General features: G+C 39.8%; 1 protein-coding gene across 1 annotated transcript in view; it reads right to left on the bottom strand.

Annotated features, from left to right (window-relative positions):
* The window catches only part of ntrk3b (neurotrophic tyrosine kinase, receptor, type 3b), a gene marked incomplete at both ends in the record, with an annotated part of 192,526 nt that overhangs the window by 149,231 nt on the left and 23,124 nt on the right, over window positions 1–20,171 (bottom strand). The window contains 2 exons of the mRNA XM_083911883.1: window positions 8,388–8,459; window positions 13,057–13,131. Coding sequence (XP_083768009.1) covers window positions 8,388–8,459; window positions 13,057–13,131 — 147 coding nt within the window. The remainder of the gene's footprint in view (window positions 1–8,387; window positions 8,460–13,056; window positions 13,132–20,171) is intronic.

Genomic DNA, 20,171 nt, shown 5'->3' with positions numbered 1-20,171 from the left:
CTTCCACATTGTCAAGAGCAATGCATCACAGCCTTACTTATTCAATTTTTACCTTTCACAGTTAAAGCCCATCTTAAGCCCAGTTCAGAAGTTTTCGTGACGAGACGACTTGAAACTTGCAACTACTTGCAATGTGCAGGTCTGCAATGTTCGGAAATTTTCCAGTTCACACCGATGCATTGTACTTCCCTTGTAGCTGTTGACTTTTCAGGCTTGATATAATTTGAAGCATCATAAAATATAAATGAGGACAGAGATAGTGAGATACTTTCTACAGCTGCATTTCTAGTATTGATGAAACGGTCTTCTTTTCTCTTTTTTCTTGCAAGCTCATTGAGCCTCCGTCCAAAGCTGTCCTTTCACCCAGCTGACGTGTCTTATGTTCTAAAACCAGCTGCTGGAGACTTGACAAGCGGAGTCACAGGCAACAACATCAGCTAGTTTGAGTTGAGATGAAACGGGTGCATTTTAAGACGGAGTTGTCTTGCTGCGAAACTGAACGGACATGTACTCAGCATTTTGCTGAGAGGTTCGTTCAGCGTAATATCAAAGACAGCCAAAACACTGTAAAATGTATCCTCCTCCATAACACTCTTTGCACTCATATTTTTGGATTTCCATTTTTCGCTGTTGAAAAGGTAGCAAGTTTATGAGCGAAGAGAACAAGGAAGTTCTGTTTCTGAGCGCCATCTGGAGCATATCCCCTGGTTACCCATAGACAAAAACCCAAGCTAGTTCTTCCTTACCTCCAACTACAGTGCCTATAGAATGTTATGAAACCCTTTTGAAATAGTCACTTTTTTGGTTTTACAGCCTGATATGATAATGCATGAAAAAATATATATTTTTGCAGCATGATTTACACATTTTGCCTCCAAATATTCAAGTGAATTTTTATCTCAAAATTTTTGAAAATTGATAAAAAATGAAAAACTAGAAAAGCAGTGTTGGAAAAGTGATGAGTCGCTTTAGAATAACCATTATAAACATTCTCTGGTAAAACCAAATCGCCTTCAAGATTAAACACCAAGTTAATTGGCCTCCACTTCACATCAACTGTGGTGTTTTCTATTTTACTTCAGAATAATTCCAATGATTCCACTCCTAGTAGTGTATGGTAACACAAATAATTCACCATGGTTGGAAAGATGCTTTCAAAAGAGCTCCAGGATAAAGTTGTGGATAGGCACAAGTTAGGAGAAGGATATAAATAGATTTAAAAGGCTTTAACTATCCCTCTCAGTAGTTAAGACTATTGTCCAGAAGTGGAAGGCGTATGGCACCACCAAAACCTCGCCAGATCGGGCCGCCCCTCCAAACTGGATGACCGAGCCAGGAAAAGATTGATCAGGGAAGCTACCAAGAGGCCCATGGTGACCTTGAAGGAGTTACAAGTCTTAATGGCAGAGATTGGACGATCTGTGCCTGTGACAACAATTTTACAAGTTCTACATGTTTGGCAGGGTGCAGAGAAAGAAGCCTCTTCTGGGGACTGGGCAGTTGGTCAGGATTGAAGGGAAAATGGATGCTGCCAGTACACCCAAATTCTTGAGGAAAACCCTTGTCCCTCTGTTAGACACTTGAAAATGGGCAGGTGGTTCACCTTCCAATGACCCAAAACACACCTCCATAAAAACAACCCAGTGGCTAAAGGACAGGAAGGTGAATGTCCTAGAGGGGCAGAGTCAGAGCCCTGACCTGAATCCTACAGAACATCTGTGGATGGACTTGAAGAGTGCAGTACATCACCACTCACCACATAATCTGACTGAACTCCAACAGTTCTGCAGGAAGACTGGGGAAATATTTCCCAGTCTAGGAGCACAGAGCTGGTAGAGACATATCCAAACAGACTGATGGCCTTAATTAAAGCAAAAGGTGCCTCCACAAAGTGTTAAATCTGGGGATTTATCACTTTTCCAACCCTGGTATTCTAGTTTTTCATTTTTTATTAATTTCCAGAAATTTTGAAAAAAACTATTTCACTTGAATGTTGTAAGGCAAAATGTGTAAATCACGCTGGGAAAAAAATATTTTGATGTATTATCATTTTAGGCTGTAAAACAATAAAAGTGACTATTTCAAAAGGGTATTATGACTTTCTATAGGCACTGTACATGTATATCACTGTCACATACTCTACTGAGGAATCGCCTACATTTACGACCAACACTGGTTCGACATTCACATAAAAAGGTGGAAAATGTATCTTTTAAGTGACTAAACTCATCGGTTAATGTCTGTTTAATGACCCCAATGAGCAACATTGTGATTTAGTAGCATGAGCTCCTTTCCTGTCATGGAAGTGAAGCTTTTTGAATAAAACTAAATTGAGGAACTAAATGGAGGGTGGGAAAATGCAACTACTTCTTTTAATCAAAAATGATAAACAGCCACATTAGGAGATTAGACACCTACTCAGTTACTCTAAAATTAGACAATTATGGTTGTCTAAACCCTTCATCGGGCCCACAGGATCAGTGATGCAATAAGGCCACAGGCAGTGTATCTAGTCCAACCCTAACAAATAGTTCTGCCTGTAATTGTGTAGTCTAGTACATTCTGTAGTTATATGTAGAAACTACAACACTTAGAGACTTCTCATCATGCTGAAGTCTGCAGATAACAAAGCTTTTACTTGAACCCAGTTCTATTTTATTTTTATTTTGTGGTGTGACATTTAAATATAAAACTGCCAAGGGAACCATTGTCCTTGCCATCTGGTAGCTGTATGTTCTTCAATAAATGTGCAAATAAAATTGAGCAAAGTTTGGTGGCACATATTTTGGGTTATTCAGGGAGCAGAGGTTGGAAATAAAATAGGGAGTACAGACAAGGCAGCTTGACAGGTCTACATCCATTGATGTAACTGTGGACTTATTGCCACTGATTATGGTCATTCTCCGTGCAAGATATGACTGATTGTTCCTCTAATGTCCCCATATGGTACTTAAGAGGTTCAAGGCTGTTTCATCAGTTTCTCCAGCCACAACAATTGGTGAGATGGGATTTGCTGCTGAGTCATCGGTACCACTGCGACAAACATGGTAATATATTTACTTGATTAGTGGTCTCTTTAAAGATGAAAAACACAAAGAAATATTTTAAAATGGCTTGAAAAGAAAAGGAAATCACTTTAATAATAATAAACTGACTCATTTGCACTTAAGGTACAAACACATTATTGAGACAACATTTTCTAATGTCTGAAGAAGCTGCTACAGCAGATATTTCTCAATTTTGATATAGGAAAAAAACCAAAAATATTTGGAAAAAAACAACCTTTATTAATGTTTCAGTATTTTTTACTCATTAAGACCATTTTATTATATCTTTGCATGTTATGTAAGGAATAATGCCACCTAAATGTAAATGGACTGTACAAACTTGGAGGCTATTATTGCACACATGGGAAAAGAGTTTTGTTGCCTAAACCTAAGAAGATTTCTTGTAGAAGGCGCTTTCTGCATTATTATCCCACTCATACCATGGCTACTTGCCAACAAAATGCCACATAGCAGCGAGTATTCTGGAAGCAAAAGAGGCGTGACATAATGTATGTAACACAACACTGTCGTGCATAGTGTGAGTGAGTGAGAAGTTGGACTCCTGCACTCACAAGATTTTACTCTGAACGCTGCTTTGTCACTTTTTGACGCTGCTGTGGGTTGACTAACGCATAACTACTATGTCTAGTTCCTCTGCTGAGACTACCCACCCTGTCAGCTTAAACATGCAGCAGCTCTGTCCCCCCCAGAATAACAACGACCCCACATTGAACAGGCTGTGTGAAGGGGCTTTAGTGTCTGGGCCTCAGAGTTCCTGCCACTTAGTCTCCGCTGATTTTCTGGCAACCTCACAGTGACATCAAGTCCGAGAATTAGTCTGGCACATAAGCCCGCCATAAAAACACAAAGTGACATTTTTACACTTGTACAGTTTAGACAAACAAGACTGGAGTTTTAATTAGTGAACTTTAGAGGAGGTGGTAGGCGAGGGAGCCAGGCTAGCCATTTCCTTCAGTTTCTTTATGCTAAGCAACGCTTTATATTTCGCATACACACTTGAGAGTGGTGATCATCTTCTCATCTAACTCTCAGCAAGCTAGCCATTGAGACCATAGACTCATTGGGAAAATGTTTTCTGAGGTAATAAATCCAGTGGGAAATTGGATAGGATTTGCCCATTGACTTCTATACAAACTGACTTTTTGCAACCAGTGGAGTCGCCCCCTGCTGGACATTAGAAAGAATGTAGGGCTCACTTTTCAGAGTGATCGTTTGTGTGGGACACAGAAATGGTCCCAGATAAGGTAAATCCATGCGTTTTGGCCTGACTCCAATAACTTTGGTCTCGGAATCTCAGTTTGTAACACTAATGGTAAACAGAATGGTTGTCAGCATTGACAGACAGCAAAAGTATCAGCAAGCAGCAAATATAACAATTTGTTGATTTCCTGTTTACATCTTCCAACCACATTAATTCAGAGTGCTGCTCAAATATTTGTTTCATGAGTGTATGTTACACAACTTTAATACTGGAGAGTTATTCACTGTCTGGAGCTTTGTTTTGGCTTGCACAATGTATATTTACCTTTATGACTCTCAGCCGATGCTCTCGTGGAGTTGTCTTGAAAATTAGAGGGTCTGTATTTTGCTCAAGGACACATCAGCAGGATATAAGGCTATTGAGCATACTGTCTGCTACGTGGATTCAATCTCTGCACCTCCTTTATGCACCAAAATCCTGTTGATCACAACAAAGTACTCCCTCGAGATTGGGTATACTGTTATTAGTTTTATTTTGGGCTAAAATAAAATAAAGTGGGCCCATAGGGTCACCTCATAATTACAGCACTGATGATTTGACAAGGCTGTTATTAAATATAGCTCAGTTCATTTCTACTGAAGTAAGCAGATGTTTTAGTCAGAAAATCCAGGCTGGTATAAAGCTTATAAGCTTTACTGTACTTGTGCTGTTTCTTCATCTGTTGGGCTGAATGTCAGTGTTGTGGTGTGCATTTGAGTATGAATAGGTAATGTAAAAACTTTGTTTAGTTTTGGTTGAATTATTGAGGTGTTACCTTTTTGACCTTTGTTTGTTTGTTCAACTTCCTCTGAACTTCCATCAACTATTGCTGGTTATAGTGAATGTAAGTAAAACGTCACAGTCCGGATTGGTTCAGACAACCTACTATAAACTTAGGAACACATCTCCCCATTTATGAGGAGTTCATATTTATCAACACCATCACATCCACTGTAAGATAACACATTGGATTGATGTTTTTGTGGTGTTCACCAGTGTTTAACTTATCAGTACAATGATGCATCTTATCAAGATATTAACATTATCCGCAGTCACCACAAATGATCATGGAACCAGCTAATATGTTCTTTGTTGGTTTGGAAGCTGATTTCTAATTATCCGATGTGATTACAGCCCCATACACAACACTTCCACATGACAGGGCTGCTGTGCTTAGTTACAGTAGCTGCTAACATTTTTGGTGCATTACTTATATATCATCACAAACCGGGAATGAGAATAGCCTGCACTACACCACACCATAGTCGCATGACTACAATATCACCACCACTACTAAGCTTACTATGGAGTTTAAGGTCTTAAACAACCTCTGTAGTTTCATTTAGCCACTTGTTAGCAATCGCCAAAAGCTTCAGAATTCTGAGTGGGGAAATTACTGCTGTTTTTTTTGTTGTAGATGGAACAAATGTGAAAATATCTTGAACTTGTGTTAACCACAGACCTTATTTCAGGCATCTAACCAAAACCCATTGACTTCGAGACAAGAGAAATGGAATTGTAAAAAGGTTAACTCATCTCTGGATTTTAGGGTAATGCATGACACGTATTAAAATACAGAGTAGAATAATATGAATGTGTGTAACTGAGAGGGGGATTACAGTGATCAGGTTTACTTGATGGTATCTTTAACATGTCCGATTGAGCCTGAATATGGGATGAAGAGAACAGCTTCAATTCGTCTCACAAAGGAACAACCAGTTGAGCATTTGGTGGCCCCGGCTTTGAGCAGCCCTGTCTGACACAGACATCAATGAGGTCGGCCTTCTGAGGCTAAGCTTAGGCATAATAATTAATCTTCTTTGACATCATCATCCTTGGTGTCACCTAGCAACAGTTCATCTGCATTAATGAGACCACAAAAGGAGGCTGTCGTGAAATGTCTGGGGTGGGGCTCTCACTGGTGACAATGGAAATGCCTCCATGAGAGAAAAGCGATGATGTACTGATGTAATTAAATTTATCTTTTTCTATTTGTAGAACAGCATTTATCACATTTTAGCCTGAATCTAAAGAGAATTTCATATCATATGAGATCTTTAAATAAGTCATAGTTAACTAGTTAAAGTTTTATTCTTGGATTTGCTGTACTTGTGTGCATTATAGCAGACAAACTAACTTCACACTTTTATTTACCGTTACACTGCAGGTGAGAACAAAAGTAAAAGCACTGTCACTAACTCACCTTGTCTTTTTTTCTTCTCCTAACACTGCACAGTAATTATGTTTAGTAAGACGGAGGGAGGCAGAGTTGAGAAGGTTACAATCATTTATTTGTTTTCAGTCCTGTGTTAGTAAATCCATCTTATGGAGAGACAATTAAAGAGGAGGAGGGATTTAAAAAACTTTCATTAAATGTTGATGAGCTTGATTAGCCCACTCAACCACCTAAATAGATAAAGAAACAAGCTATGCTAACTTTACTTCAAAACAGTCTGAATGCATGCACAACAAAAGGGACATACACACATACTCCAACGCCCAAAAGTCAGTTTGTGAGATGGAAAAAAAGCATAATCAGACTAAACTTTTCTGTGTTAAAGGCATAGGCGTGGGGTTGTATGAGGTACTTATCCATAGTCCCTGTATTACCTACGGTAGATGCACGGCGTCACTTTGGAGAAGCAGACAGGAGTCATGACACAGAGGCTGCTGTGTCAAGGCATTTTTAAAAACAATCCATGTTGACCAAAGCAGGTAACTCAAATCAAATAGAAACAGAAAAGCACAGACCCCAGGTGTAAATAACTCATGGACAGAGGAAGCACTAAACATATTTTAGCTATCTAAAAAAAACAACAGGAAAAGCTAAAAAAAAAGTATGCTATATTTAGAATCATTTCATCACTTTACCTTGCTGTCCGACAACAGTTACCTCCAGTTTATGCAGAAGTTTCCCCTCTCTCTCTCTTCTGGCCTTTCAGTCTCCCTCTGCATAAGTTCTTGTTTTGTACTCCGGCTCATAAAGGGATCATCTTGTGTCCACAATTAACAGTATTTAATCATCAGTGTCATAATCACTAATTTTCATATTAATTTTCACCTCCAACAGCACGTCTGCGGCATAATACAGTACATGGCGCAGTTGTGCTTATGCATAGGAATACGTTGAGGAAAAGGTAGGTAAAGTAAAATATAGTGTACACTTAAACTGATATTAATTTTTGTATGTGGGCCTTTTAAACTGACTAAAGTATGTTTTGTTTCAGCTACTATCCCTATCCACAGGAGCCTCTGTGTTGTACACCTGTCACCAAACTGGAAGCATGCTAACCTTCATCTACTTTAGGTAATACACTGACTATAGATAAGTACCCCACTTGAAAAAAGCCTATGCCTTTGAGTTGTCAAATATTGAACACACACACACACACACACACACACACACACACACACTCACGCACACGCACACACTCACGCACACGCACACACACACACACACACACACACACACACACACACACACACACACACACACACACACACACACACACACACAAACACAGATTTATGTCTAACAGCAGTCATACACAAAAGAAAAGCGAGACCAAACTGCCTCTCAGCTGACAACTGGAAATTGCAAATGGCAATGTGTTCAGGTAAAAGACTGTGACTGAGTTCCTCACTGTGTTTACTCCTGGAAAATTGGGGAATAACAGGCTGTCATACGGTGACACATCAGCCTTTGTTAAAGAAATTACTTTTCTCTTCGCACAGCTCTCTGATGCTCGGCCTCCTGGACAAATTGTCCATTTGGTGAGTGCAGACTTAATGGAACTGCGTCTTTGGCATGTTTCTCTACCATAGTACAAAGAACCAGCGCAGATAGGAATCCAATTATCCAAGGAAAATAATGGATATCTCATTTAAGATGTGCAGCTATTGTGACAGTAATGGTAGCTCCACAGTTTTCCCAAAGCCAGTCTCTTACAACTGCATCATCTTCCGTTCACACTAATTCATCTAAAGTCATATGCTAGAATCTCTCAAACGTTACAGATCATAATAAATCGTTTGATGGCACAGGAAACATGGTTGTCAGAGATAGAATATGTACTCACATGTAACGTAGGTGTGGGTTCTGAGCAAACGCTCGAGCCTGGATCACCCTTAGGTTGCAATTCATGATAGTTCTGAAATGGAAGAATGATAAAATACAAATTAAATTGTAAAGAAACCAACTAGACAAAAACATTTATTTCCTTCTTAGGGTGGGCACAAACAAACACATACACACAGTGCTACAGTGTTATGATCATCATGTACCAAGGCCATTTAGATTTTTTTCCATTTGCCTTCCTTATAATTGCTGTATTTCATTGTGCTTGTGCTTCCCTGCTCATCTTGACAGGTACCTCTCTTTGGTCAGTTTTTTAGAAGATTCACCTCACTGTTATGTTTAACTGTGTCTTTTCCCCTTTGAAAATGTTATGGACTGAATAAAAGAGCAAATAAACCAGTTTTAAATTGTGAATTTTGAGATATTTCACTGTTTCACTGTAACAAGTCCATATCTATTCCAATTAGTTCAACTTCATTCTGCATGTGTACACCCTGCGGAGCCGGTACTGAAATGGAAATTTATTTTGAACCGCCATTTGATGAAAGATTTGTGAACTGTCTTTACCGTAAAGCGAGTAAAACCTCAGATCAGAGCATGCATTCTAACACATTGTGTTAACTTCTATGGAGCGAAATAACTGTGAAATTAAACTAATCCTCATTTTGCTGGGGACCCCATGGAATCCTCACAAGGAGTCCTGGAATTCCCAGAGACCCAGTTTGGGCACCGCTGTTATGAGCTACAATGGTAATGACTTCTAATCTTGTAATCACAGATGTCTTTCTCTAAAAAGAAGTCTTTGACATCCTCAGCGATCGCCTCGTAATGCATTGTGCCGATTATACTTAGCTGTTGGTGCCAATTACCCTCTAGAAGTCAGATTACTATGGGGATTGACTGAGATGTCCCATTTCATCACCCAAAAGTTCCTAAAGTGGGACCCTTGGAAACCTTTTGATGGATTCCCCCGAACACTACCAACAATAACTTTAGACCATAGAAATTAGCACAAAAATGTACAAGGATGACTGTTGAGCTTTGGTTATTATCCTCCCAGCAGTAATGAGAATTATGTTAAACACAATCTTCTTTGTAAACAGCAGGGATTTGATGCTGGAGGCCGGACCAAAACCCATTTGACTAAAATGAGTAGCAATAATACAGGACCTTTGCGATCTTTGTGTCATTTAGGCTTCCAAAACACACTAAAAACCAACTGAAAGGCCAATGCATTTCACTAAACACACTTAAAGGTTGTCCTTGAACTACGTTGAAAAATAACGTCCAGATAGAATGAGATAAAACACAACATAAAGGATTGCCTTGAATACAAAGTGGCGCATGTCATAAAACCACAATGAACAAGGTTCAGTTGCAGCCTTGGGGCCTTCGTTGCATGTCATACCTTTCTCTGAATCCCATTTCTGCACTGTTCTCTCTCAAATAAAGGGGCAATGCCACCAAAAATTCCTCAAGATAAAAATCGAATCAAAGATGCATTGCGAAAATTTTGGTGGACTACCTAAAATAAAATGAGCAAATGTATGTTAGCACAATAATGCACCAAAATGACAGGGATGAGTCTGGTTATATTATCTATTGTTCATATTGAAACACATGCCATTAAAATTATGAATTTATCTCACTAACTAAGCCTGATATATCTTGGTCTTCTGTCATAGAGCTCAAGTTTGGTTATAAAAAAGTTCCATTAATTGGTTTAACCATGGCATAGCCCCAGAAATAACATAAGGTTACTGTTTCAAAATCAAATAATACACTTATTTTTCTGATCATTAATAAGAGCGTAGCATTAGCAGAGCATTAAACTTTATTTGAATTTATGAATGATTCTCTGTCAAAATCAGCAGGGAGAGAAGCTTGGAAACAGCTGTTTGCGGCTTGCAGCTCTCTCTTGTTGACTGCCCCTTCACTGTAATTTTTCTTCTGTCTATGGATTGCCACAATGGAGGGAAAGTGAATTAGGGCCCTGTTGTATTTATTGTGACTCAACCCCACATATGCTACATTATCCCATTGCTGTAAATTCTGTAGACTCAAGTAGTGCACCCAATGTGTATTGATCTGCAGCTGGAAATAGTCCCAAATGTATGTTTACTTCTGTTTGAGTATGTTTTGCTTAAAACATTACAACATTAATTTCCCAGCTGTTTAAAGTGTAATTCCGGTACAAAATCATCCCATGGTCTTTTTCGGCAGTTACATGCATCAAATAGGCAACCGAGACAGTTTCTTTCGTTAACTATTAACAGAGAAAATCCCGAGAGCTGCTATCAGTCGAACGTGGCTAACACTGAGTAGCTTGGGGCATTACGGGGAAGAGATAATAACGACTTTTTTATCCACTAATATTGCTAAAAAAAACGCCAAACCTCTGAAGAAGCATGATAAGACTCCTTACACATAAAACGAAGCACCAACGGGCTCCTTCCTTTTGGATTGCATTTGGTAATCAACTTGAATGGACTTAACTACGAGTATGTGAATGCGCACTCACACTGCCGGGCCAAAACAGGTTTTTCGGGTAGAGCCTAGTGCGTTTGACCAGTGTGAGTGCAACCGCTCCACACCTCCGCGCCAGCTGGCCATCCACGGCCCGTTTGAGAGAGGTGGGCTTTTGTAGAGCGCGTTTGCACATGTACGAGCACGAGCATGCGCACATGTACGAGCACAAGCACGACGCCTACGGCGGCTCTCACGTCATTTATGTGCGCCTGTTCAGACATAGAAAGACGGACCATGCGCTGACATTTAACAACAACAACAATGGCGGCGAAAGGTTCACGTTGGTGTGATGCAGAGGTGGAGTGTTAACTGCAGATTTGGTCGGATGAAAATATTCAAAAACAGTCGACAAGACGCACAAAAACTCTGAGGTCTATGGAAAGATTTGTAAACAAAGAGACGCATCACGTATGACGTATGGACAGGCAAGAAGCATTCGCGCGAGGCCCAGGCAGTGTGAGTACAAACGGGCTAGCCAGCGGGGGGAGAGGGAGGGGGGGACAAGTACCCTAAAGCCCGGGGCGCGGTGCGGAAGGACAGTGTGAGTGCACCCTGAGTCTTTCAAAACACTTTAAATAAACTCCAGGTACGCTAACTACATTGTTTGTGCTTCGTTTTATCCACTTCTTATCATGCTACTGCAGAGGTTTGGTGTTATTTTGAGAAATACTAATGGTTAAAAAAGCCCTTTGAATGCCTTCCCCGTACTGCCCTGAGCAAGTCAGTGTTAGCCACATCCGGCTGTTATAGCGATTCTCCTGGATTTCTCTGTTAATAGTTGTCTCGATGGCTTATTTGATGTTTGTAAGTGCTGAAAAAGACTATGGGAGGATTTTACACCGGAATTACACTTTAAGATGTTCTTTTCAAATTAAAGTCTACATTTGTGACCTGGTTTTAAAGATGCCTTACCCCAGTGGGAACCAATGGGCTTGGGGGTGAGTGCCACAAAAAGGCCCGGGAAGTCGGAAAATATTGAGACACACACTAACACACTGTTGGTTTTGGTCTTTTCATGGAATTTGCAGTCATCTATTGTGGTTCTCAGTGAAAATAACAGATGAGGAAAGCAGTAGGCTTCTTTTTCTGGAGAACTGCAGTTTTACAATATGTACAACAAGCCACTGTTTATTTTGATGAATTATTGCGTCCTTTTTCATTTGATTCAATGATGAACGAGGTAAAATGTAAAACAAGGTGATGTTAGATATCCCAGAAGGACTTTTCCTCCCTCATCTCTTCATACTGCTAAGAGCCCCACAAGGCAGTATCACACCAGGTAACAGCCTTCCCTGGGAAGGCCCGAATCCATCCAGGGAGGAGCCAGCGTCCCCAGACAGGAGAGAGGTTGTGGTAATGAGAAAAATGCTAATTTAGTGGAGGTATTGCACTTGGCCTCCCTGATGAGGGATCAAGGGGATCAGGGGAGAGGCCAGCTCTGACTTTGGAGGGCAAAGGAAAATACGGTTCTCTGCATGGAGAGAGAAAAAAATTAAGAGGAAGAGGTGGTCGGGAGGCAGTGGCTGAGGGAGGAGTGGAGGGGTGAGAGGAATATAAAGGATGTCGCCTCATAGTGTTGGGTAGCAAAGCAGAAAAGAAGTGTAATATTGCTTTAACAAGTGAAGAGATGAGAATTAAAAAAAAAAACGCTACAGCAGGGACTCCTAATTTAATTTTCCCTGCTGCTTTTTAGCATTATTTGATCAGTGGCTAAGCAAAGCGAAGGGGATGTTCCACCGGCGTGTGACTGTCGAGAATTAAAAGCCTGTTTAAACATCAGCTTGTGTTAGGATCAGAAGCACACCCTTCGCTCCCTCTGCTCTCTACACGCCCTGACTAACACCTTGTCATCTCCTCTGAGAATTAGCCCAGAATGTGTCCCATTCAGAGAAGTATCAGACATTAAATCCTGATGCCTCCCCGGTGCCGCAGCTTCGGTCACCTGTGTTCTGAGCTGAATTACTGCTGTCATCTGTAGGAGAAAACCATTGGCCTCTCTGCAGTGAGCAGGAAGGCTACCTGATGGAAAACAGGGATTAACAGCTGTACAGATCCCACCGTCCTTTTCCAAATCTGCAACACAGTAGGAGTGAAATGCAGACAGGTCTCCCCTCACTCCCCTCCGGATGATCAACACTTACAGTCTCTGTAGACCAGTGTAGAGCTCCATATCGACATCTCTCAGAGTCTGCAATCCCGTCCAGTTCTCTATGTGTCTGTAAACAGAGAGAAAGAGAATAGTTAATGAGGTTCCTGTCCATCCAAGGAGAAAAGAAAACAAACCAGGAGATATGACAGGAGAAAATCAGTCCCAAGTTACAGAACAACTGGGTATGTGTTGTCAACATTTTTGAATCCATATTCATTTAAATTGCAATTATTGGAACAGTTCTGACAGAGTGCTCTCTGCTGCCCTTTGACAAATTTAATTGCCAAGAGGCAGCTTCTGAAGCTTAATCTATGTGAGGGGGTTAGACCAAATAAATACTGCAGATGACTTTACTTCTATCACTAGACTCCCAGGGAAAACTTGTTCTATGTGTTGAGATAAAAGAAGTGAAGCTGGCGCCTTTAAATTAGCTTCAGGGCAAAGAGTATTTGTAAATGATTTGTTTGTTATGGTTTGGAAATATAATAGGTAACACACATAGGGCACACCAGTTTCAATTAAGCTGGGGAAATGAGGAGATGTAGCAGGAGACATGGCTAATGCTTCATTTCTTTGTTTGGGAAAGAGGAAAATATCATGAAATGGTAAAGGGAACTAACCTAAATGTCAAATTTCAAATAATGAACACAACAATCAGGGATACGCATACAGATGTTAGTTTGTTTTTTAAATGGCAGCATGAAAGCTGATGGGCTGTTTGTTGCAGCAAATATATGTAGAGACATAAACACATATCCATCCATGCACATAAAGAAACACATACCAATTTTGCAGCCTAAGCCTTTGCACTCACATTTCATGGTTCAGTGTGAGTTCTGCGATCAGATAGCAGTTTGTATTTCATGACAACAGAAGGAAAATAACATTCCTGCAATTGGTTTTGGCAAACTTGTTCCCGTAGCATATCTTTAAGCTCTTGTACATCTGGTGCACAGTGATGAGACAGCCTCTCAGACACTCTGCTTATTTGAGCAATGCGCTCCGGGGTGCATCACCTGCTTTGGTGGAGAGCAGGACACAGGTCTGCCAAATGTAACCAGCGCTGCTGGAACCCCGCCCTGCATTACTTTATTGTTGGCTAATGGGTTGCCAGATTTTTTGTTTTTTTATGAAGGCTGGCAGGTGGGAGCATTTAGCAGTAGGGGAACATGAGTGATGCTGTTATCGGATGTTTTCCCAGAAAATGAGTCTTAAAAGATATGATTTGGTCCAGAATACCAGCAATTCAGATTGTAATGTGAGCCAAGCCGCACAAAATTGAGCCTTTATTGCAAAATGGTTTGAAGCAGCAGAAACAGGTATACAAACACTCACACCATCACTGTGAAGGCACTCACATCGTAACTGAGTACTTGCTGTGAGTAGTTTAGTTATTCTGAAAGCAGGGGGCTTAGTCGTTAATATGACCTGTAAGCAAGCATGAAGGATTCCTCAAAAGGCTTTGCTTACTCATGGTGTAACACAAGTGATGGGAGAGAGGTCAGTCCACACACTACAGTCTCATGTGCTAAATGGATGAGGTTATACTGCAAAACTTCAAAAGTAAAAGTCCAAATAATTAAGGTTATAGTGTCTCACAGTTGAATCACATTTGAAGATAGTGCACATAACTTCAGAAGTCAACTGTAATAAATATCCAGTCTATAAACCTTCACTGCCTTCGCCTTAACAATGGACCAAATAACAAATGTTTAAAGCTTCATTTGCTTTACTTTTATATTCTGAATCAATTCTAACAACGTGATTGTACCCATTGCAAGTCAACAATAAAAGGAAAGATTAAGGTTTGTTAAACATTATGTAAATTAAATCAGGCTCAGGACACACAAGAAAAAATGATAGCAATGGCAACAAGAGCTGACTCACCAAAAACTCTGCACTTGATTTAACCAACACATTTGGGCATCAGGGGACTGTAGAGAATGTGAAAACACTCCGCTAATACAGACACTACAATATGGCTGAATCTGTCAATTATCCAATGAGGACAAGCCAGCCTCTAAAGAATGTGACATCTCTAATACAGAAATGTCAAAATAAAAGTACTCAACAAATATTAACAGTAGAACCTACAACACAAATTGTAGAATTACACGAATTACAAGGTGACAGAAGAGTATTTGAAAGTAGAGTAAAAGAAAAAACAAATAGAAACATACATGTTTAGGTTTCTTTTTAATGTTTTTTTTTTTAATCAAACATCAAAACAAACATTTATTTCCATTTCCTTAGGAACTTAGTGTCACACACCCTCTTCCCCACATTGATGTATTTTGATACTGCGACCAAAACTGGAAGATATTTTGCAAAGAAGAGTTTTTTAAATAGTTTTTCAATAAGAGAGTTTTGTTTAAGGCAAGACAACTGAGGTAAAACCAAGGCCTTGTTTGTTTTCAATCATGTGATTCTGTGAAAATGGTATAAGCCTGGAGGTTTCATAGTGATAAGAAGAACAGATCCATGCCTGGGACTACTTTAAAAAGTGGTACTTGGGTACAGTTTGCATCAGGCGTGAAAAACAACTTTATCAAAACTCATAGGTGGACTGCCATTTAATGCAACTGCAAGGATTTTAACTGGTTATGAAAGTCTTAATGTAATACTGACGTATCTATATGACTTACATAAGCAAAAAAAGACCATGAGAGAGAAGATCATCTAATTCTATAATTATTAATGTGTGTCTCAGGGTCCGAATAGGAAAAAAATAAACTGTACTTGGGAATGAAACAACATTACTAATGTGAAAGCAGAGTGGTGGGTGAGTGGGGAGGAAGGTAGACAAAATCGGGCATGGTACACATGAAAACGTCCTTATGCATAACTGTGCATGTACCACACAAAAGCAGGATTTTGGATTTACCCCCGCTTGCAAATGGAGTTAACCCGGCCCTCTTTAAGAATTGTTCAAAAACAAAGATTTGTTCACAAATCTAACAACACTAATGCCTGGATAGAGAACTGCAGCTCAAACTGCTGTAAGTAAATACTCAACTGTAGCCTCAGAGCTTGAGTACGAACCTTAATTACTTGTGCATCCACAGTAGTTGACTGATCAAGTAGCAACAGCACTCCTTAAGCCACATGAAAGTGATTCGTTTACAGCTGTATTTGAATCTAATGCTATGGAAGATGTTTGGAAGACAGATGTTAAGACAAATTTTAAACATTTTTTTTTGTCCAGTCCCAAAAACCATTGCCAAATATAATAAAATAATCATGCTGAAAGAATGAATGTGTTCAGATCTAGTCACCCAGGCTAACATGACACACTGTAAAAAGTACCAGTTTTATACTGTGCCTGTCATTTTAACAGGAGTTTGGCATCTGCAGTGATTAAATCCACAAGGCAGTAGGACCGGCTTGCATCAGTGGGACATCATTTTAACAATATTGTATGCCCTTTTGAGATACTGATGCAATATTGTGATGCGGAAAAAAAATGTAATTTATGTGAGCAGAAAATGTTTTTATTTGCCGCACTGCTTTATGCTCTGTGATAGAATTTAGCACTATCACCGTTTTCATCAAGCTGCTGTCAACAAACAGCACAGAGGAAGCAGGGAACAACTTCCCTGCGGACCTGAGTATGTTGTCTGCTCAGAACCTCTGATTGTCCGCGTCGCATTGAATATGCATGTGGATTAGACTGCTGTGAAAAGATGGATATGAATAACAAAGATGCTATGATTATACAGAGGCATTGAATCTCCGTCCTGTTATTCCCACATCTTTGGAGGGTGCACAAGAAAAAATGGCACAAAAATAAAATCAACATAATTCCAAAAGTAATGGAGATGCATTTTACATTTCAGACAATCTCATCTAGACTTACAATGAGTGCAGTGATTTCAAATTGTTGCTTTATCCAAATGAATATTAAACAGAAGAAAGGAGATTTGAGTCATGGAAAAGGGGATGTAAGGGGTTTTTCTTGACAAAATGGTTAGCATAAAAGTCTGTCTCTCTTATTCCTGCCTCTTCTTCTCTCTTATCTGCATTTAATTATTTGTTCTCTGTACAGTGTTTCATAACGGTTCTGTTTTCTTAAAGGGCTTTCTAAATAAATTCTCCCTGGCAGGACTTGATTAATAACTGCTTAGCACAAAGGAAATGAGCAGGATACTATCAGAACAAATTGTACAGGCAGATCGACCAGCTTGCTCTCTCACGTTCAAGCCTACGAAATTACAGCCACCTTCCATCTGCTTTAGAAAACGGCCTCCAACAAAGTACAATCTGAACTGGGTGGCACGGTGGTTCAGTGCTTGAGGAGAACACCCTGGAACCAAACAGTAACAGATTCGATCCCAGCAACAGCCATCTGTTGTGTTGATGCAGCCCTTGGCAATGCACTGAACCCCTACCTGCTATCTTGTTCTGAACTCCTGTGAATATGAGCACCAGAAAAAAAAAAATTTTTTCTTTTCTTAATAGGTGGAAATAAAAAATCACAGCAAAAATGACCAATTCAAACATTACAACAGCTCTGGATTAAAAGTCGAGGAGCTCTTTGCTCTCCTTTAGCAAACAGCTATTTATGTATGGAAGTTTATTATTGACAAAACTGTTGAGGACAGAACAAATCTGCAGTAATGTGTCATTCAGTATTCAAGGACATGGAGGATTGTTGAGCAAATAGCAGATCCTTTTCTCAGTACTGTCTATGTGCATTCTCTTACTTTGGATTTCTATGTCAACGCCAACTGAGAGCAGAGCAAACTCCATTGGAACTGTTGTGGAAGTGATTTCATGCCAGGCTGTGGTGCATTTTCATACACTATATATTGTAATGTAACATCAATATATGGGTGTGTCCTGTTAAAGTAGTAATAATTGGACTGGGATTCACACATCCAGCAGACAGGGAGAAACATTAGCATTCATTAGGAGTCATGTTTCTGGCCAACCGATGAAAGCCCAATATTTGCTGTCTTTTGAGTTTCACCAACTCTTGAGGGATATATCCGGATATTTTGATATAATGTTCACTTTGTGCACCATGTAGTCTCTAACTTAGGCTGTCTACTATTTAGCTCTGGGCAGGTAGCTCTTTCTAAATTCTATGCATTTATTAGTTTGACATTAGAAGAAAGATCAATGGGGTTGACTACAGAACTGCACAGCACTGTGGAGATAAGTCCGGTTATGCTAAAAAAACAATGTTACTTCAGTCTGTCCTGAATAAGATTAGAAACAGGTGACATGACGATGTGTGTTATGTGGTGATGAACACTATGCTTTTGATGCCACACTTCCAAGAAACCAATCCCTCAGCTGAAATCTGTGATAATATAAGAACAAGATACACAAGGCTCCCAGCAGCACAAACACCAAATATCTCCTGTTTCTCTGTAATCTCCTCTGATTCTGCCCATTCTTTCCAATACCACTGTCTCTCTGTGATTTACGACTTGGTTGGGATGATCTACAACACTCACACCACCGCCTTAATGGGAAAATGTTTAATAAAATAGAATGTCTCTGGTGTGTTTCTGGGATATTGATCTACATTCTGCTTCCCTCTTGGTTTTCATAGAGGCAGAGCAGCACAGCTCAAACACTTCAGAGTGAGGATGCAGTGGTGAAGTAGCACTTCTTTAGATTAAAGCACACGCCTAACATCAATCAAATACGTTTTTTTTTTGTGTGTTTTGCCTCTCTCATATCGTGTCTGCAAGCTGCACTGTAAAGATGGAGACGCATTAAAAGGACACAGAGGAGGGATGATGAAACAGAGAGGAAAATAAGCTATTTCCCCTCAGCATTTACTGCAACTGGTAGACTGGTACAAGTCAGCCCCCCAAAAAACAATCATACGGGGTATTTGACATTCAATGCTTGTAAATAGGAAGCAAGTATGATGAGCTCTCTGATTTCACACTGAGACAAAGTCACGCATGTTACATCTAGGCAAATGCAATAACATGCACAGGCAGACTGATGTACAGGCTTCATTCCTAATGTTTGAGCCTAGGAAACAATATCCACCTTCCATCTGTTGGTCAGAATCTGATTTATGAAAATGGCCTTGTTAACAGTGTTAATATCCAAAGCCAACTGGGTAGTATGGTGTACTTTTTTTTGTTTAGCTTTATTTCTCCAGAGAGTGCTGTTGGGTCTTCAGGGTCATACAGCTCCATTGAAGGCCTGTGCATATGAAAGCTGCTTTCCTCTCTTATTTCATCCCTGTGTTGGTCACAAGACATAAATGCACGCTCAGTGAGTCTCCCTTTGATAAATAAAGTTTGAAATTAAAAAATGATTAAGTGTTCATATCAGCAGATAGAAACATCATGCAGACAAATGAGCACACTGCTCTTCACCGCACTTTTACAAGAGAAAATATAAAAACCCGGCAAATCGTGACAATTTGTCTCAATTACATTAACAGCAGAGACTGTGAGCTGGAGAATATGATATCGATATTAAAGTGACAGGCAAAATTGACCAAATTACATCTATATTAAAAATGATTCCCCTGCATAGAAACGATGGATTCAGCACTAAATATGTAGCCCAATTTTTTCCAACAGCTGTATGTGAAAATCCATGGGGACAGATAAATGGAGGGGCAGAGAGAGCGTACGGTTCACTACAAATGCAAAATGGAAAACTTAGCATGAAGGACATTTCAATTGATTGCTTTAGTTATCAGAGGTTTCCCAGGGACTGATCCTCTCGGGGAGGGATGGCCCGGAATATGGACCGATCAGCCAAATAGTTGCTTCTACTCAGTGCTGGTCTCAGTGGACATGGCTGTTATTTGGGCTACAGCACTCCAATCCTTTTGAAGAGAACTACAAAGACTGTGTGGGTAGTTACTACTGATCATAGTATAGTTAATGATGCATACCTACACATTTTCTAATGCCGTTAGAACCCTTAATTTACACCTTCCAATAACAATCACACTGAGAACTGCTTTATTAGCTGCTGTTAATATCATTCTGCATTTTTAATCCTTATTCTCCAACATTCAACAACAATTTAAACCTCTATTACTTGGTGCCGTTCGGGTTCTGACATATAAAATCTATATAAAAGAGAGACATATTAGTATCCAGGGTTACTAACTACAGTTAC

The sequence above is a fragment of the Echiichthys vipera genome (genome assembly GCF_963691815.1).
Source record: "Echiichthys vipera genome assembly, chromosome: 1".
NCBI lineage: Eukaryota > Metazoa > Chordata > Actinopteri > Perciformes > Trachinidae > Echiichthys > Echiichthys vipera.
Note: the sequence above shows the minus strand (reverse complement) of the source record. Positions and strands in the feature narration are given on the sequence as shown.